At 54.6% G+C, this 17,661-nt stretch overlaps 5 protein-coding genes across 5 annotated transcripts; all 5 read right to left on the minus strand.

The window, feature by feature from the left end:
• Window positions 1-4,088: 4,088 nt before the first annotated feature.
• INS49_013639 (uncharacterized protein) lies at window positions 4,089-5,282 on the minus strand (the record flags this gene model as incomplete). The annotated part of the gene is made up of 1 exon (XM_043174336.1): window positions 4,089-5,282. The coding sequence occupies one exon, from the start codon at window positions 5,280-5,282 to the stop codon at window positions 4,089-4,091; it is 1,194 nt and encodes a 397-aa protein (XP_043021281.1).
• A 1,343-nt stretch (window positions 5,283-6,625) lies between these two features.
• On the minus strand, window positions 6,626-8,371 carry INS49_013640 (uncharacterized protein; the record flags this gene model as incomplete). Its single annotated transcript, XM_043174337.1, has 1 exon — window positions 6,626-8,371. One exon carries the CDS (start codon window positions 8,369-8,371, stop codon window positions 6,626-6,628), a length of 1,746 nt encoding a protein of 581 aa, XP_043021282.1.
• A 741-nt stretch (window positions 8,372-9,112) lies between these two features.
• Window positions 9,113-10,026, minus strand: INS49_013641 (uncharacterized protein; the record flags this gene model as incomplete). Its single annotated transcript, XM_043174338.1, has 4 exons — window positions 9,113-9,116; window positions 9,188-9,244; window positions 9,294-9,420; window positions 9,483-10,026. The coding sequence occupies 4 exons, from the start codon at window positions 10,024-10,026 to the stop codon at window positions 9,113-9,115; spliced, it is 732 nt and encodes a 243-aa protein (XP_043021283.1).
• Window positions 10,027-13,948: 3,922 nt separating this feature from the next.
• On the minus strand, window positions 13,949-15,091 carry INS49_013642 (uncharacterized protein; the record flags this gene model as incomplete). The annotated part of the gene is made up of 2 exons (XM_043174339.1): window positions 13,949-14,784; window positions 15,064-15,091. 2 exons carry the CDS (start codon window positions 15,089-15,091, stop codon window positions 13,949-13,951), a joined length of 864 nt encoding a protein of 287 aa, XP_043021284.1.
• An 820-nt stretch (window positions 15,092-15,911) lies between these two features.
• On the minus strand, window positions 15,912-17,423 carry INS49_013643 (uncharacterized protein; the record flags this gene model as incomplete). The annotated part of the gene is made up of 1 exon (XM_043174340.1): window positions 15,912-17,423. One exon carries the CDS (start codon window positions 17,421-17,423, stop codon window positions 15,912-15,914), a length of 1,512 nt encoding a protein of 503 aa, XP_043021285.1.
• Between the last annotated feature and the right edge of the window lie 238 nt (window positions 17,424-17,661).

Consider the following 17,661-nt stretch of genomic DNA (forward strand, 5'->3'; position numbering starts at 1 on the left):
CTCCAGTGATGCCCGTTTTAGCTTCCTGGATCTGGAGATCCTGCATATCCCGGATACCTTAAAAGCAAACAAACAGGCCTTGTCGAGTGCCCTCTCGAACAGCCTCATCACCTACTGGTGCCAAGGCGCATATGCCCCGACCGGGCCCAGGCCAGAACTGACCATCCCGTCCAAACTCAGCACCCGCCCTCAAAGTCTCCCCACCTCCCATACCACCGCGGACGCCGGCCAACCTTCTCAAGCTATGACTTCGTCCCATGTTTATGAGATGCATGGCCCACTCACACGCTCGGTGGGGCACGTCATAGCATCTCCCCTCTCCCCCTTCCCATTCAAGTTCCTGCTCCATTGAGCCAGACGGCCAAGGCAGGCAGACAGACAGACCCTGAGCTCGAGCTCTGGCCACCGCGCTCGCACCCGCGCCTGCGCATACGCCTACGCCATGGGCGACCAGGCGATGAAACTGGCTCCGTCGAGTCCCCGGTGGGTTCTCCTCGCTTGATCTGCTTCGTTGCCGGATACAGCCTCGCCTGCAATTTACCCCCCTGGCCTGTCAACGATGGATCAGCGCGAGATTGGCACTGGTGCTGCTTGGAAACTCGATTGCCGAAAGCAGTAGACCTGCACTAGACCCCATGGTCTGCCACTCTACACACTACTGTGTACAGTATATTGCAAGCCCACCTCCTGCCACGAACCTGGCACTTCCCAGACTACCCTGCAGGCATTCGAGCTCTTCAGATGCCGCCAGCAGCTGCGATAGCATAGCTCTCCATATCACTGGGAGCTCCAATCCTCGCGGGGAGGGCTCATGGCCAAGCCGCCTGCCCTGCACTATACTACCATCCAAGGTCCAATTGGGAGTGACATCTGCGACCGCACCACATGGAGGCCTTCAATTGCCCAATCACTGCCACCGACCGAGCTCCCGAGTGGGCAACAGCTGCATGCACGTTGCATGCAGCTAGCATCACAGCAGGGCCGTTCGAGTGCGGCACAGTACTGAATGTAAACTACTTGCCCATGCGCCTCACTTCCCTCACATGGCGCTCGCTCTTGTCGCGGTAAGAAAGGAAAAGAAAAAAACCACCTCTTTGGGATCACAAGTCCCACAACCCATCTCGGCAGTTGCCATCCGTTTCCACCAGCACACACGTCCATCGTCCAACATTCTGAACTTCTGCCAGACCGGAGATCACCGTCATCAGAGCTCTCGCTCACTTCCGCCGACCGCCAATCTCCCCTGGCCACACGTGGCTACGGGGTCACCACGAGGGGTCGTTCCGATCAGGAAGTTTGTACGGTCGATCATTCATCGCGATCCTCAACTGCCAGGCGCTGTTTGGTGCCTTGTCCGCCATGCCCCTCGTCCGCCCATGTATCTGATACAGGTGCTGGCTAGCCGTGGCCCTGGACGTCTGTATTCCAGGCTTGGGTACCCGGTACATGCTACCACTTGAAACCTTCACGGCAGCACAGAGCTATGGCTTCTGCAGGAGCTCTCCAGTATATGTGTCAGTGCCATGAAGTTTCTACGATGCTTCGCTGCAGCGGTTCATCCTCATTGGGTTTTGCAGCGGAGTCGAGCAACAGCTTGCCCTTTCACCTCTCCCAGCAGCGCCACTCATGGAGGCCCCTGCGAGACTTTGAACATGTGAGAGGCTCTCGAGGCTTGCCTTTCTAGATTTGTTGCGCTGATATTCGAGCGCTGGATGCACCCTAGCTTGCACTGCATCTGTCTGAGGGGGTCACAACCGTGGCTACTGAACCCTCGGCCATCGACCATGTTTGTGGGCTTGGTTGACAATTCCAGCAAGCAGAGGCGCTGCCCACAAGAGAGGAGGGCCGGACACTGTGTGGCCTGTGACCGATAACGCAATGGCATCCACACCTGGGAGATGGGCTAGAGTTTAAAGTACTCCGTACCCTCCCGTATCCACGTTTCTTCATGGATCAAGCACCCTTGGCATCGCATTCGCTTCGAGTCAAGTTGGCGGGCGGCACGACCGCAACGGCCACAAATGCCAACGCGTCGGCTCCATCAATGATGGTCGGACCCTTTCTCTTCGAGAGAGGCGGAAAAGGGTTCAGCACACGTCGGAGGGTTCGACGTCGCAAGCGAGCCGCGGCGTATTTGCCCAGCAGTAAGTGTCACCGGTAGACAGACCACCTGTAGCCCGTCCACCTGCCACTTAATCATGTCAGCGAGATTATAGACAAGGGTTAGGTGAGTCTGTGGAGCCGAGGCCCCCAGGCCACCAGGGCCCTGGCGAACTCTCTCTGTCTCTTCCACTTTCCCCCGTCGGGAAAATTGGATCGATCACATCCAGTTGCGGACCCATTGTCATTGCGGACGGTGTTCCATTCGCAGACGGATGGAAGAAAGGGAAGAAGGCCTGACAGCCACAATGGGCACACCGATCTGCTGGATGAGATATAAGGCCGCAAGATCATCAGCTCGCAGCAGCGTGCATCCCGGCAAGCGACGGCCGGTGCAAGCGTGGTTTACAGGTGCTCGAAGTTGACCTGGTGGGCGGGGAGCAACTGCCGGGCGAGCCGCAGGCCCCCGATCTGCAAGCCCGACTAGACCGCGTGCTTAGACTGAAAACAATCCAGACCACAGTCCGCGCCGTCTACCGCCCGTCAGCGTCCGTTCTCCCCCACCAACGGGTGCTGCGCGGAAAACCAGCAAACACAACACCGCCGCCGGCCGGTGGCTTGAACGGCTCGGCTTCTAGTCCTTGTTCTGGATGTTCATCGTTAGGCTCCCAGGTGCTCGGAGAAACAGGGCAGCAAGCGGTAGCCTTTTTCTTCGCCCAACAGCGCTGGAATCCGCGCCAGGTCTAGCGCCTAAGCTACTGTGTAGTATGTACACGCTGCCGGGCTCGACTCATGGCACCCTTGTGGCCCGGCCAATGACCGCAACCTGCCCATCACCCCTCGTCCCAACGTCCTCGCATATGTGTGTGCATGTACAACTTCTATGTGGCTGATGCGCCGGGCGGGCTGGCAGAAAGGGTCCTGCTCATGATCATCATCAGCACGCACGCACGCAGGAGCCCACCCAGCCGTCCACACCATGAATGGGGGGATGGATGGATAGGAAAATAACGGAAAAGCGAGCAAAAGAAAGTTGAGAGCCCTGTGTGGTCCCCTGTGGTCGATCAGCCTGGGGGCTGCTGCATGTTCTTTAGGGTTTAAGCTTCCATGCGGGCCCCCCATGGATCGAGCCAGTGAAAGACCCGTGTCTATCTCCCTCTCCGTGTAGATCACTTGTCTCGGTCTGCCCTGTGGGAGGAGGAGTGATCGCCGCCGGTGAATTTTTTGTCCCCTTTTGGCCGTGCATGCAGTGGTGTCTTGATCACGGGGAATTTATTATATCGTAGGTATGGTTGGTAAGTATAGATGGCATCCAAGTAGGTGCCCTTTGCTTCTTGCTGTGTCTCTCCCGAGTGGGGGGTGGGGTGTGGGGTTTCTGAGCTGTGTGCATACAAAACGGGCTGTCGACGGGGTCTATGTTCGTCCTGGCTGCTTACACAGAGCGGACAGGCAATTTTTTGTTTGCGATTGTCAAGAAATCCTCGTATAGCGCGGGTCGTGAGTATCCAAGTGTAATTCCGTAGAAATTAGATGGCCGTTGAACGTATGATGCGTGCTACGTTGCCATGTGACACAAGTGAGCTAGAAGCAAGTGTACCGCACAATTTATCGACAGATGCCAAGGGACTCAGAGGCACTTTGAATATTCTGGGCCTGATGCCCTTTGATTTGTTCTCTTTTTGACACGAGGTGCAAAATTGTGGTGGTTCTTAGGTTGCAGTCCTGGTAATGCGATGTTGGAATGAGTGTACGTACTAGTGTCAAGATATCCATGATATGTGCTTAGACTAGCATTGGGCATCCAATACATATCGACGACAAATCCACAGCACAAGGGATTCGATGTACATGAGAAACTCCAGATTAAATGACCAGAGTGTGCAGACATGTCTCTCAATAACCTAGGCCCACCCTCGCTCGACCGGCAAGTACGAGTACGAGCACGAGCCTAACCCAGCCTCATGCCTCAGAGACATACGATATACCTATCACGCCTGGGTTTTGTCAATGAACTCCCCAATCCTAGCAGCAACCCTCGCCGCACTATCCTCCCACTTCAGGGAATCCCCAGCAAGCAGCGTGTCGTGCGGCGCGTCCACCTCGATGTGAACCTCGACCTCGTTGACGCCGCCGCCCTCGTAGCCCACCATCTCGCGCGCCCACGCCGCCCCGTCCGTCGACAGGATCTCGGCCCCGCCCACGCTCACCAGCACCGGCGCCCGCGCCCTGAAAGGGTGGCCCAGCGCCTGGATGTACGGGTTATCCCTCGTGGCCTCGACGTCCCCTTCCGGCGCGTACGTCCTCACGCCCCACTGCATGAACGACGCCGGGAGGATGTCCGAGCCGTAGTGCGCCATCTCCTCCACGGACGGCTCGCCCACCGGCCGCCGCGGGAAACACGCCGCGGGCGCGACCCACGGCGCGATCAGGACGACCCGCCCGGGCGGCGGCACCCCGAGCTCCCCGCCGTGCTCGCTCAGGTACCGCAGCAGCGCGACGGCGATGTTCCCGCCTGCGCTGTCGCCCGAGAGCGTCACGGCTTGCGGAGGGAGGCCAAGCCCGCGCACGAGATACAGGTACGCCGTCAGCGCGCTCCTGCAGCGCGCGGGGAAGGGGTTGCGCCCGCCGTGGCCCGAGAGGCGGTACCGCGGCGAGAAGACGGCGTCGGCGCCCGCGTGGGCGAGGAGGGTGGCGCTGAGAAGAAGCCCGACGCCGGGGTGAGCGGGTGGTCGCGCACGAAGGCGCCGCCGTGGATGTGCATTACCACCTTCTTCAGGCTGCTTGCTGCCGCGCCTAGGGACGGCGGTGGAGGGCCCGGCCGCCAGATGCCGCCCACGGGTTCCGGGGTCACGGAGGGGTCTGAGGAGAGGGGCCCCGTGTACAGGTGCGCGTCGAACGGCTGGACGACCACGAAGCGGTCGCCCTCGCCGCGGGGAGGCGTGAGGGACTGGTGTCTCTGCCTCGCCGAGGCCGATGACCGAGTCCTTGTGCAGTGAGGCGCGGAGGAAGCGCGCCACCACGGTCTGGAGACATGACCACTGTCTGTTGGGCCGCAGTGACGGGACGAGGCCAATGACGATCCAGACGGGGAGGCGTGCTATTATAGATGCCGCCGCAGCGAGCTGGTAGAGGAGGCGGAAGGGCTGGTAGGACACCAGAGGGTACTTGCTTATGTTTGCCATTCTGATACTGTTTTTTTTTTTTTGGAGGCGCGCTCGGAAATAGAGGTGAATGATGACCGGGACTTGACTCGAGCGCCAGTAGAGGTGAGAAAATAGAACCTTGCGATGAATCTCTATGCACCGGGCTGGAAAAGAAGTCGAAGAGTGCTGGGTCGCAAGATTGAGAACAGCTTTTGCGGGCTATTATACCTAGGTCCAAAAGCCCACAAAAGGATGAATCGCCAACCGAACTTGGGATCTGGAAAGGGCCACTTCTCCAAACGACGAGATCCACATCTCTTAGTTGGCTGTCCGTGACCCACCTTGTGTGTAGATCTATCCGGGGATAGATGGGAATTTGCCGTGGCTGCAGACAGAAATATTTACGGTCGTTGGTATGACTTCTCTCACCGAGAAAACCATAGGGTTTGCATTTGCTTACTGTAAGAATTCAGGACCATAATTCATATATATTAGCTATTCAAAGAAGGGGAATTTGACCCATATATATAGGCGAACATTCGGCTAAGGTTCGGTCTCCCAATTCTCACTTAAATAGCTAGCAAAATAGAGTCCTCGTGCTGATTAATAGTTTGTGGCTTAGAGGTGACTAAGTAACGGCGTATAGGCCGCGTATAGACTAATACATTTACCGTCTGTTTTAGACTCACGCTCTCTTTTGGCGAGATGGTGTTGGGACATTGCCGAGAAATGCAATTTGGATTTGACCGGGCATACCCCACAGATCGAAACTCTATCCCACGTGTAATCTTCACGTTTTATGCTCGAGACTCTCGGTATTAGTGATCAGTGATCAGTGATCCGTTAATGCTTCAAGGCATCCAATCAATCTCGACCTGCACTAGTCCCATTCGTTTCTGTAGTTCCACCAATACCCAAGGTTCTCGAGCGAATGGAATACACCTAGAGCAGTACTTATGGCAAGAATACCCAGTGTTGCGGCAGTGGCTACTGGGGTTAGGATTGTCGTGACTTGACAACTCAGAGTACCAATACCTTGTTGCCGAACTACGTGGCCGAGAAGGTCACGTCCATTGAGAGTCGTAGCGTGGATGTCTTCAATGATATGGTACTACTAGGTATACTTAAAGAAGCTTTTGATGCTAAGTCCATGTCAGATGTACGTTGCAGGACATGAGTTCGAGTGTAGATCCTATGACCTTTACAAACAACTGCCTCTCCAAATCGATTGATACGTCGCATGTTTTGACCGAGGAGTGTATGTTATCAATCTATTTTAAAATGTTGCTAGACTCTACACATAATATTAAGCAATGTACGACTAGGTAGTATGATTCTTGATCCAACAAAGGCGTAATCAACGCCGCAAACATCTTCACCACTTACACATCTCGCTCCAGCCACGGCGCCTTCTTCACAAGTCCCAGCCTCATCAACTCGAAATTATCCACATAAGGTCGCTCATGGCTCGGGTCAAGGGCATCCCGCTCGACACCCGCCCCATTTCCCATCACGATCTGGTTCGGCGCAGGTTCCCCCTCGTCCCCAAACGGGTTCGGCCCATCGCCATACAGGAAGCTGCCCACGGCCTCGCGGTCGGCCCACACAGCCCGCCCACACCGCGGCACGATCAGCGCGTGCCCAACGACCACATCCGGCCTACAAGCCGCCTCCCGCTCCCGCCAGTCAAGTGTATCACGCATCTCCCCCAGCAAACCACGCCAGTCGCCGCCGTTATCGACAAAGTGCAAGAAGCTCAGCCCCACCGACCGCAGCGAGCCAGGCAACGCCCTCAGCAGCGATATCACATCCTCCTGCGTGACGAGGAAGCCAGAGAGTCCAAAGTGCCGGAGCCGCGTCCACGACTCCACGGGCCATAAAATCCCCAGCGGCACGTGGTGCTCGGCATTCCCCCCGCTGCCTCGCACCAGCGCGCGCGCGTCCGGGTCCGGCACCACGTTCGTCCGCAGGCTGAAGTGCCGCAGGTCCGGGGCTCCCTCCAGCGCGGCGCGCAGGTGGCCCCCGCGCAGGGCGGGCCAGCCCAGGTGCTCCTGGCCGCCGACGGCGAGCGCGAGGCCCAGGCGGGCGAAGCCGGGCCGGCGCAGGAGGGCGCAGAGGTTGGTGTACTCGGCGCTTGCTTGTGCTGCTGGGTGCTCGAAGATGCGGCAGTTCAGGCCTGTGTCGAGGTGGTGCGCGTCGAGGACGAACTCGGTGACGCTGTGCTCCGTCTGGGGCTCGGCCAGCACGCGGAGGGCGAGGCGGACGCCACGCCACTGGTCTTTGTATGCCTCACCCTCGCCATCTCCGGGCCAGGGCCGCATGCTGTGCGGAGGGCAGCCATCCGGGGCGGTGGGCCAACCGCGGGGGATGGGATAATTGAAGCCGTTGGGGAGAGTGCGGATCGTCGGGGTCTCGTAGAGCGGGCTGAACAGCCAACCGTGGGCGGCCGGCGTGATGGTGACGCGCTCGAGCGAAGGGAACTGCTGCAGGGCATAGCGGAAGGCGGCCTCATCGGCTCCAGATGAGAGGACGGCGTCTTGCTGCTGGAGCAGCTCCCGGTAGTGTGCCCAGCAGGCGGCTGCTGGTAGGCGTGTGTTCAGCTGCTCAGCCTGGGCGGCATGCTCGGGGCGGTCAGCGTCTAGGCCTTTGCGGCTGTTGAGGTCGTCTATGTTCCCGTTACATGCGTCGACGAACCATTTTGGGACCTCACTGTCGTTGTTGTCGTGTGTCTCAGAGTTGTTGTCCTTGACATTTTCATCGTGTGCCTGAGCTAGATGTGGAAAGTTGCTGAGGCGCGCGTCGTCCCATATCAGCTCGGTAACACCGGAACGAAATGCGTCGCTGTCAGCAATGGCGCGGAGGACTTGTACGTCGCGGTGGTGGGCGGAAATGAAAACGCGATGTAGGCGTAGGCGCGCGATATCGTGGAAGAAAGTGCATGTCAACCGGAGGCTCTTAATGTCCCGGTTGGTTAAATGAGAAATTATCGGGTCGTGAAGCGCGGCGGGCAGGCGGAGGAGACGGGACGGACCATGGCGTGTCTCTGTTATCCGCGTTGCCTCTGCCTCTCCCTTGAAAGGAGCACCTTCATCGTCCTGGACGTCGTTGAGGATAGCACTGAGATCCATGATTTACGTACGAAGACCGTGACGCCGTCGATTGAAGAGGAGGAAGGGACCGTTGACTCCAATAAACTTTCACTGAGATTTAATTCGCAAGTCAGTGCCGTCAACGCGAAACAAGACCCCGAGGTGAGGTAGTAAGACAAGCAAGGGAATCAATCCAAGGCGTCGGATCGACATTTCGCGGTAAGATTGCTGACATAATGTTAAATCAGACATCAAGCGCTGATACTCGCCCATTAGCTGGCATTGTCTTTTCTGATGAAACTAGGGACAGGGTTATCCTGCTATAGTCGTATGGATGTATATAAGTGAAGACATGGTATGGGTCGTTTTTGCAGGGTAGCTCGCTGGATGCATCTTCATTCGCTGATTTCTGATTATTGCTTGGGTCATTTGGCCTAGCACGAGGAGACAAGTTGATCCGTTTACATGGCCCAAATCCAAGCACTCATTGACCTCCTTTGGGAAGACCAGGTATGGCCTGGTTCCCTCTGCTTGTCTTCCTGATCATATGGAACACAACTCCAGTTCGGGGGCAGGGGAAGCTAGTGTGACGGCGTCAGGATGAAATGAACAGGTGCGTGTTATATTTTACCCCAGTACATCGCACAAAAGTCATCATGAACATCAAACAGGACTTGCTGTCTGTCCATCCAATGAAAAGAACGCATGATGGTTCCCAACCGGTCTCAACTGATAAAGTCGTCAAACCCATGTGGGAATTTCTGTATAAGCTCCCGCATCTTATCTTTCGCTCTGATACAAATTTTGATTAACATCTTGGCATGTAGATGCACATGCGTTTGGTCTCATGCTTACGTGTCCAGGAGCTTGTGCCATTCCGGGCATATTGCAGCTACCACAACGTCGTTTCGACTTGTACTGTGAGCATCATCACCCGAAATAGGCCGTGGAACGGACTCACATCCCGTATAGATAGTGTCGGTCATAGAAGTCTTCTTGCGGCTCAGAGACTCCAACTTCAGTCTTGTAAAGCTCGACCACATCCATCTGGAGATCGTATCGAGGCTCTCCTATGGCTTGAAGGTCGACTGTAGTGTTGTGTCAAGACCAGTCAGCTACAATGCCTATTCGGACCTTGAGGCGGAACTACCTTCCGCATGTCCGTAGAAAGCACATGAATCAAACAGAATCGTTTGTCCTGTATCCACGTCCATCTGCAAAATGCCATCCCACAGATCGCCATGGCAAAGTGAGGGTTTGATGCTGCGCCCACCCGTCTGCAAAGGACGGAGCAGACTAGCCACCACCTTTCGTATGAATTCTTCGGTCAACTTGTGCAGATCGTCGTCTTTACCGTGGACTTTCTGGGCATAGGCGACATCGCGGCGAAATTGACGGCCCCAGAACTCTTCCCAGCTATCCGTCCACTCGTTTCCCATCACAGGCGGACCCCAATATGTTCTGCAGTGGAAGCCGAATTTGCCAGTCGGCGAAACAGATGTCTGATGCAGCCTTTTGATGACGGCTAAGAACTCAGGCAAAGGAGGTACTTCGGGCTCCAAATTACGGAAGCGGGTCAAATAGAATGACTTGGTCTTACTCTCCTCGAAGTATCCCCAGGCAATCGGGGCGACGGCATTGTTTGGGATGATAGCCGAAAGGGCTTGCTGGGACTCATACTCAGCTCTTGCCATATCGGTCCGTTCAGCCCGTTCGATGAGCTGCGTATTAAATTATCAGCACACAATCATACCAAATGCGCAAAGAACTCAGACTTGCCTTGAGAAAGTATTGTTCCTTCTGGCCATTTACAATCAAGTCGACACGCAGCCCTTTTGACCACTACCCGTGTGTATTGGGCGTTAGTCACTAGGGTGGACGTATTCTTTGGTGGTCAAATGTAATTCTACATACCCTGGTTTTCCCATGAGGTACAACGGATAATACCTCGTGCCCTGCAGGGAAGGCTAATTGAGGAAGGAGTCGGATAAGCTGGGATTGAATGGTGTCGGCGCGCTGCCAAGGCATGGGTTTACTTACCGTCCACAACGGCCGCATCAAGTGCCTGGCAGTTCATCTATGGCCGCGACGAAGTCCAATTAACAACTGCTTTTGGGGGTGTGGATTGAGAAACTCGGTGATGGTGAGATGAGTCTTTCCTGGGAGGTCCTCTTGCACACATCATGGCAAGCACAGTTGGGACAATCCGCGGACTGACGCCCGGAGGGAGGCTGATGATTAGCTGACGTTCCATCAGAAAACGCATGTTGGTTCTGCCACTTGGAGTGCCAGATTGCAATGCTGGAGATGTGTGTGACGTCAGTTACTAACGGACGATTCACTCTGGCAGAGAGCACTTGTGTATATACACACTATGTTTGTAGTAACACCTACTGAATGTATGTTTGCCCCTACTGAAGCTACCCTTTTCAGCCAGCTTTTATTCCACCTTCAAAGGTTAATTGAAGATGTATACTTAGATAAACCCTTTTTGGGGTGGTGGGCATTACGGCAGACGAGATCATTTGCTTCGTGTTGCTCGTGGTGTGGCCCCAATGAGAGAGCCCCCAAGCATCATCAGTCTTCAGAGCATTGGCTCGGAGGAGAACACCCAGGATGGGATGCACAACATGTAATAGTTCTTCTGAACGGGGCAATGCCTTCAAAAACGGCCCCACTGCTACAAGGTCATCAGCAGGCTACATGCGCCTCAGATCTGCTGCTGCGGCGCTACGGGCAGCCAAGTTCAACTTTCATAGGACCAGATAACAGTACCAAGGTTATGTTTGTTTATAAAGAAGCCTAATAAAATGTAGTGCGGGGTGCGTATCTCTTATATCCTTAGAACCTCTTAATCAGCCTAGTTTCCAACCTTGCCCTTCGGAATACGCGCAGGTGGCGCATGCCACACCACCATGGGAGAAAAGCCATCTGCACAGCGCATTCGTCCAGGCGAAGCAACTAGTGCTTGCACTTTGAAATTTGCGCAAGTTGCAAGAGACTTTAATCAATGTGTGGCTTATACGTGACACAAATACCGCCTTCCAGCTGTTGCCCCCCCCCCCTCTCTGTTTCCTTATGTTGGTCAGACTGCCTCTTTCCCTCGAAATCAAACCCGGATCCTGATACCAAGTTGTAGGACACAAACCATCCTCGTCGCTTTGTTCCCAGATGCACAACCTATGGTACAGGACTGAAGCTTCAACTCACAACGCAATGCAATCATCTATCGCCCATGCACGACTAAGACACGAGCCTAGCAGAGAGGATTACGGCCTCGTCTCGTCTTCTCCCGAGCTCGCCCGGGATGTAAACTTTTGCAATGATCGACAAGTCCTTGCCCCAACAGGATCACCCATCCGCGAGTCCATTGACTGGAAATGACTTCAGCGGAGAAGAACCACAGACTAGCCCTGGGGTAGAAGGGATAAGGCCCCTGTCAGTGGACTCCCTGCAAATCGCATTCTCAGATGCAACTAGGTCAGGTAGTACGGTTCATTACCACGAAGGATCAGGAGAAGCTTACCCGCCTACTTTCACACGCTATAGCAAACGGTAAGACGTTGGCTTCGGACAGCACTTTGGCGAATGTTTTGGAAGTAAGATATTCGGGTGGTGTCCAACGGATTGCCGCAGGCGAGCTTCGAGATAGAAATTAAAGTGAGTTGTATATGGTTCTGAACAGAGAATTGCACATCATATTCGGTCCCTGGAGTGCACTCTTATATAGTTGTGGTAGCTTTCACGGAAGCTTTGACTGGCCCCTTTGCCTCTAACGTTGAAGGCGAAAGTTCGCGAACGTCGCCTTTGGCGTCATCATCGTTCTGCGAACCTGCTATCTCGCGGACCCGTGTCCTTCAGAATGTCGAGATGATGACGCCATGTGCAAGACAACATCTCGAGATCTCGAGTCAAGACCCAGTTTTCTTGTGGGGGTGCTCCTTGAACCTCGCGCAGCTGGGACGGGCGAGCTGGGAGTTGGAAGAGCTGCCCGACACTCGGAAGTGGTACCTTGCGCGGCCGCGTTGGCGGGGAATCAGAACATGTTTCCTATTTCGTCCTTCGCCCTACACTGACCTGCGGGTATCTCGCGATGGCCCCCAGTTCGCTGCTCGGATAATTTGTGGGAGCAGCGAAGACAGGAAAGCTTGTTTTCCTACGAACGGCTGGTTCAAGTGGGACGTTGAGTCGCCCCCTGGGGTAGGTATGGAACAGCTGCCGACGCGAAGCAGGTCTAAGTGGGAGTCTCGACTCTCAGCTTGCCTGATGTTCGACAGTCTCGCTGACATCAAGGGGTGCGTCTTCTGGTCACGCAGCAATTGTGGTCTGAGCAGCTGTGTACTATCCGGTCCGACCTCAACACCTCCGAACCGACTGACTATACTGTAGCCGCTTGACTGAGGATGAGCCAAAGGATGACAGTACACGATAACTATGCATTGAATAGTAATACTGCATTCATTCGAAAGGTAAGCGTTCAATGAATATGTAAAGCCACTGTCGTCGTTTCTTCAGCTGGACTAGATGCTGGGAAATATCACACGCTAGCGCCTCGGATAATAGCGCCCGCAGGGCTTCCATTAGAGGAATTGGCGTGAAGTCTCCCAATTAGATGTCCCAGGGTCCATGCTAAGCTTTTCCGATCACTGAAGTTCTCGGATCGAACCGTAGAGTAGAGGTCCGGGGGTTGCCCAGTTGTCAGGCTTGACCGGATAAGGCACCTGTGGGCCCTCGCAACATTGAGTCCAGCATCCGAGACTTTCTGACATTGGCACCCGACAAATACTACACCACTGCGACAGTTTGCCAGTATCAAGTTCTACTTACAATGACTTGGAGCAGGCCGGAAGGCACTCAAATCAACCGGCTATTCCACATAGGACACAATACTGCTTAGCTTGCAGCTCTGGACACCCATCGGATCGCGAACAATTGAAGCGGACCACAACCACAATTGAGCCTCATGCACGGCTGTGGTCCGTTCTGAGCGGGAGATGTATTTCTTCTTTTCGCATATTTCTCTGCTTTCTCCTACATATGGCGCGCGATCTGGGGAATTCCCCTTATTCGCGAGATGCCGAGCTTTCCAAGGCCCGTCGTTCTCGTCGGATGAAGTTCGCAAGCGCAGGAACTCTGCATCCGGTCCGCTGCTGACGACCTCACCAGTATGTCCCGAGATATCGATCGGTACAATTACATACGACCGGGGAGTTTTTTTGGCTTATCAGGAAAACTTCATCTTTAATCTTTACACGCGGCTGTACTTCAATTCCTTAGTCACTATCTTGGAAATTGTGAAATTCTTCATTTTTGATTCTGCGTCAACTCAAGCGGCGTGACGGTTGAATTGATATTGATGCAGTCGGTGTAAACCTGAGAGAGACTGATCCCCTTATTCGAATCACAACTGAATCCGAACCTAGTGTTGGTTATGAGCCTGTTCTCATAATGTACCTAGGTAGTGTTGCGAGCATCTTTACGCGGAGCCGGAAAGACCACCATTCACCGTACCAGGCAGGCTGCGGTCTTGATTGAGTGGATAAGCCACACGCCAGCTTCCTGCGCGTCCAGATGCTTGCCCATTGTCCCTGCCTAGAGGGAACCCTTTGCTATTGCTTACGTGTGATAATGATGAGGTACTGGCATACCCTCAATGTAGTCTAGTTCGACTTGACGCTCAATCGGCCAACAGTACCCCTGCTCAGAACCCCATCTGGCCGCCTTCGCCATGGCCTTCCTAAGGATGTCAAAGGACCCGGGTGTCTCCATCCACACCTGGTACTGTCGAACAGCAACCACCCCGGCCATTTTCTCCACGTCCCAGCCCTCTTTGGTGCTAAACTGGCCGAACTTGCCGGGAGCCGCAGACCTATCCGTGTCCAGCATCTGCAGCCAGATATGCTTGTTGCTGCGGGCAGTGTCGTACACGCACTTTGTGACCACCCATTGCATCTCCCGTATCTTGCTTCGCCTCCATGAGGCGTACGACGTGGCCTTGCTGAGATCGAAGCCGAAGAGGTTCTCGAGGAAGACGCTGCCCAGGTGCTCGCACACGAGATCGATGATTTCTTGTGGGAGAGCTCTCCCACGTTCATTTGTGCCGCGTTGGCCAAAAGCGACGTTCAAGTTCATTATATCCTGGACGTGTCGCAGCGCCCTGATTGCCATCAAGGTGAGGATAACTTGATGGCCCAGGCTGGCGTTCAAATGGATTTCCCTAAAGCTTCGGCGCGCCTCGGCGAGTCTAACCGCCGGGACCTGGTCATTTGGTCTGCGGACTCTGTGTTTCGTTTTCCCGTAGATAAACCTGTACGCTGCCTCGTATTGGCCCTGTCGGACATCTATGACAGGGATGAGGTCGGCGACGGTCGCGTGCAGGCGTTCCGAGGCTTTCTCAGCACTGTGGTTTCTGTTCCTGCTCTGTGTCCTGACCCGGGCCTTTGTTGTGTAATCTGACCAGATGACGCTGTGCTAACTCCGTGGCTGCGATGTTAGGGAATAGATGAAGCATGATATCCATCCTGAATAACGTGAGACGATCTTGCTTATGTCCGCGTGTGGGCGGAATTAACCAAGCAATCCCCCCAATGTAGCGGCATGTCTCGGTGTGTCTTTCGAAATCAGAGGTCTGGTCTAGAACTCAATCATGTCAGCCTTGGAACAAAAATGGGAACTGAATGCTTGAATGCTGAGAAAAAAAAGTTAATGAAAAGTATCAAATATATACTTACGTTCGTCATTGCAGTAGTATGTGACCATGCAATTCTTGCACAATTTGAGGTTCTCCCGGCTGGAGCAAACCTCACATTCTCGCGGACGGAGGACAAAATATGGGTATTCAGCCAGTGCGGCTCTGGTGAACCTGGGGGTGGCCATGATAGCTCGTTGGTGAAACCGTGTATCAGATTTGGTGAACAGATTCGACAAGTATATGTAGGTGTATTCGACTGCGAGAACATGCAAGTTATGAGAGACGACCTGGGGTCGAGAAGATTTATTTCAATGAAACAAATTTCTGACAATCGATTCGATTTGCATTCCATGAAATGTGTAGTGTGAAGCCGCTTGTAGCACCACAGAGGCCTAAGAAGCTAAGTATCTTAAGGCAAGTCTAGTTCGGCACCGGTGTACACCCCTGACAGTCATTGGGGCTTCGTGTTACCTGCTGGTAGAGAACTGTGCGCCTCTAGCGTTGATATTTAGTGTACTCCTCTGGCTTTCAAAAACAACCGCCAGGTGCTAAATCAACACCATGATGGAATACGAAAACGAAGTAAAACAGTCCTTGGCCAGATTATAACGGGAGAAGCCTTGGTTAAGTTTTGTCTGTGACTGCGGTCGTAAATAGACGTCTTATAGCCTCGAAACTGAATCAAACGGATCGACTAATTTATTATGCTGATCTATGTACAGAAAATATTTCTTTAATCGACTGATCTTGGATGTTAGAAGATCATTAGAAGTATCGAGGAGTTATTTCGTACAGGAGGACATGTCCTCTTCAAATTAGTTTGAATACAGGTCAAAATACTTAATCTGCGTCATTTTATCCATTTTGTATTTTTCTCATCAGCCCAGCCTACAAAAAGACTGCCCCGTACCCATCCCCATTTCCACGCAGGACGTCAGCCCTCTGAGCCTGGACAAGAGGGAAGTCGCCCGACATAGCCGACGCCTCCACCTCCATCGACGGCAACGGCGTGTCCTTCCACTTCTGCTGGATCCTCCTCGCGGTCCGCAGGAACCGTGCCTTCAGGCCGTCATAACCATCCACGACCAGCTTACCGCCCTGCTTGACGACCTTCCCGCCGGCCAGGACAGTATCGATATCGCCCACGCTGGCGTGCAGGATCACGGCGGCGACGGGGTCCGCCCAGCCCAGCAGCGCGGGCGAGTCGCCGTCCCAGAAGACGAGGTCGGCTTTCGCGCCCTCCTCGATCACGCCGAGGTCCTCCCGCCGCAGCGCGAGGCCGCCGTTGCGCGTCGCGAGGAGGAAGGCCTGGTTGACGCTCTGCGGGTTGGTGGCGGGCAGCATCCAGCGCTCGATGACGTCGGCGTAGACGTGGTAGCGCGCCTGCTGCAGCCACATGCGCGCCTGCGTCAGGATGTCGGTGGAGAAGGTGAAGTGGGTGTCGACGCCGAGGGCGGCCTGGTCCTGGATGAAGTAGTTCTTGGGGTGCGTGTGGCCGTAGTGCATCTCCGACTCGGGCGTGATGGAAATGTACTGGTTGGTGGAGCGGAGGAGAGCGGCCCCTGTGGCCGTGAGGAATGAGGCGTGTGAGAGGACGACGGCCCGGGAGCCGTTCAAGTACCCGAGGCTGTGCAGGTCCTCGGGGGAGTTGGTTATTTGCCATGGACCTTGGAGGGAGTGCGAGGTGACCAGGGGAATGTCGAACTCGTCGGCTAGGGACATGATCGACTTGATTTCCTCCACGTTGCCGTCAGGTCCGAAGGAATCGTACGCAATGCCCACAGTGGTGGAAGTGTTGGCAAAGTCAGCCCTGGTGGCGATGTCTTTGAAGTTGACGAGTTGCTCGGTCGTGGTGTAATTCGTCACGTTGTGGAACGTGTAGCACCAGAAAACTCGTGCCCCCGAGTCGATACTTGCTTGCAAGCCAGCCTCTGCCGTCTCGTCCGACCATGTATGATGTGCGTGGTCGAGGGTAGTCGTTACTCCTGCTGCCTGGGCTTCGTACAGGCCGATCAACTGCGAGATGTACACATCGTCTGGTGTCCAAGATCCGGCTGCTGCGAACTCGCCATACCGGGAAAAGTACTCGACAAGGCTTGAGTTGGAGCCGATTGTTCTGAAAGCTGTCTGCCAGCCGTGCCGATGCGTGTCGATAAAGCCAGGGGTAACAATCTTGCCGGTGATGTTGACTATTTGCGAGTCTGTAGAGATGTTTGATGGAACAGACTCTGAGATTTCAGTGATAGTGTCACCGGTCACTGTGATGGACCCATCCCTGATTACTCGAAGTCCCTCGGTCGCTCGATCGAAAGCAACAATCGTTCCACCTTGGTAGTGAGTGGTGGCCGCTTCAACAACGGCCGGGAGAAAAGGAACAACCAAACTGAGGAGCCCGTGCATTTTGTCTTGTGGTCACAAAAGAGGCAAGAGATGGGATAAAGCGGGATAGCCTCACCACTCTGCAATCGGAGGCAGAATCCATCATGACATTATATAGTACCTACATTTGCTTATTTCGGAATCGCCGGCTGAATCGTGGAGCTAGGAACAAGAAAAAGAAGCTATAAGCCAAGGTGGTGTCCTGATCCACAGCCCACGGATTTAGGACCCGGCCATGGCTCAATAGCGGAATTCCAAG

This window comes from Diaporthe citri (assembly GCF_014595645.1).
Source record: "Diaporthe citri strain NFHF-8-4 chromosome Unknown scaffold_7, whole genome shotgun sequence".
NCBI lineage: Eukaryota > Fungi > Ascomycota > Sordariomycetes > Diaporthales > Diaporthaceae > Diaporthe > Diaporthe citri.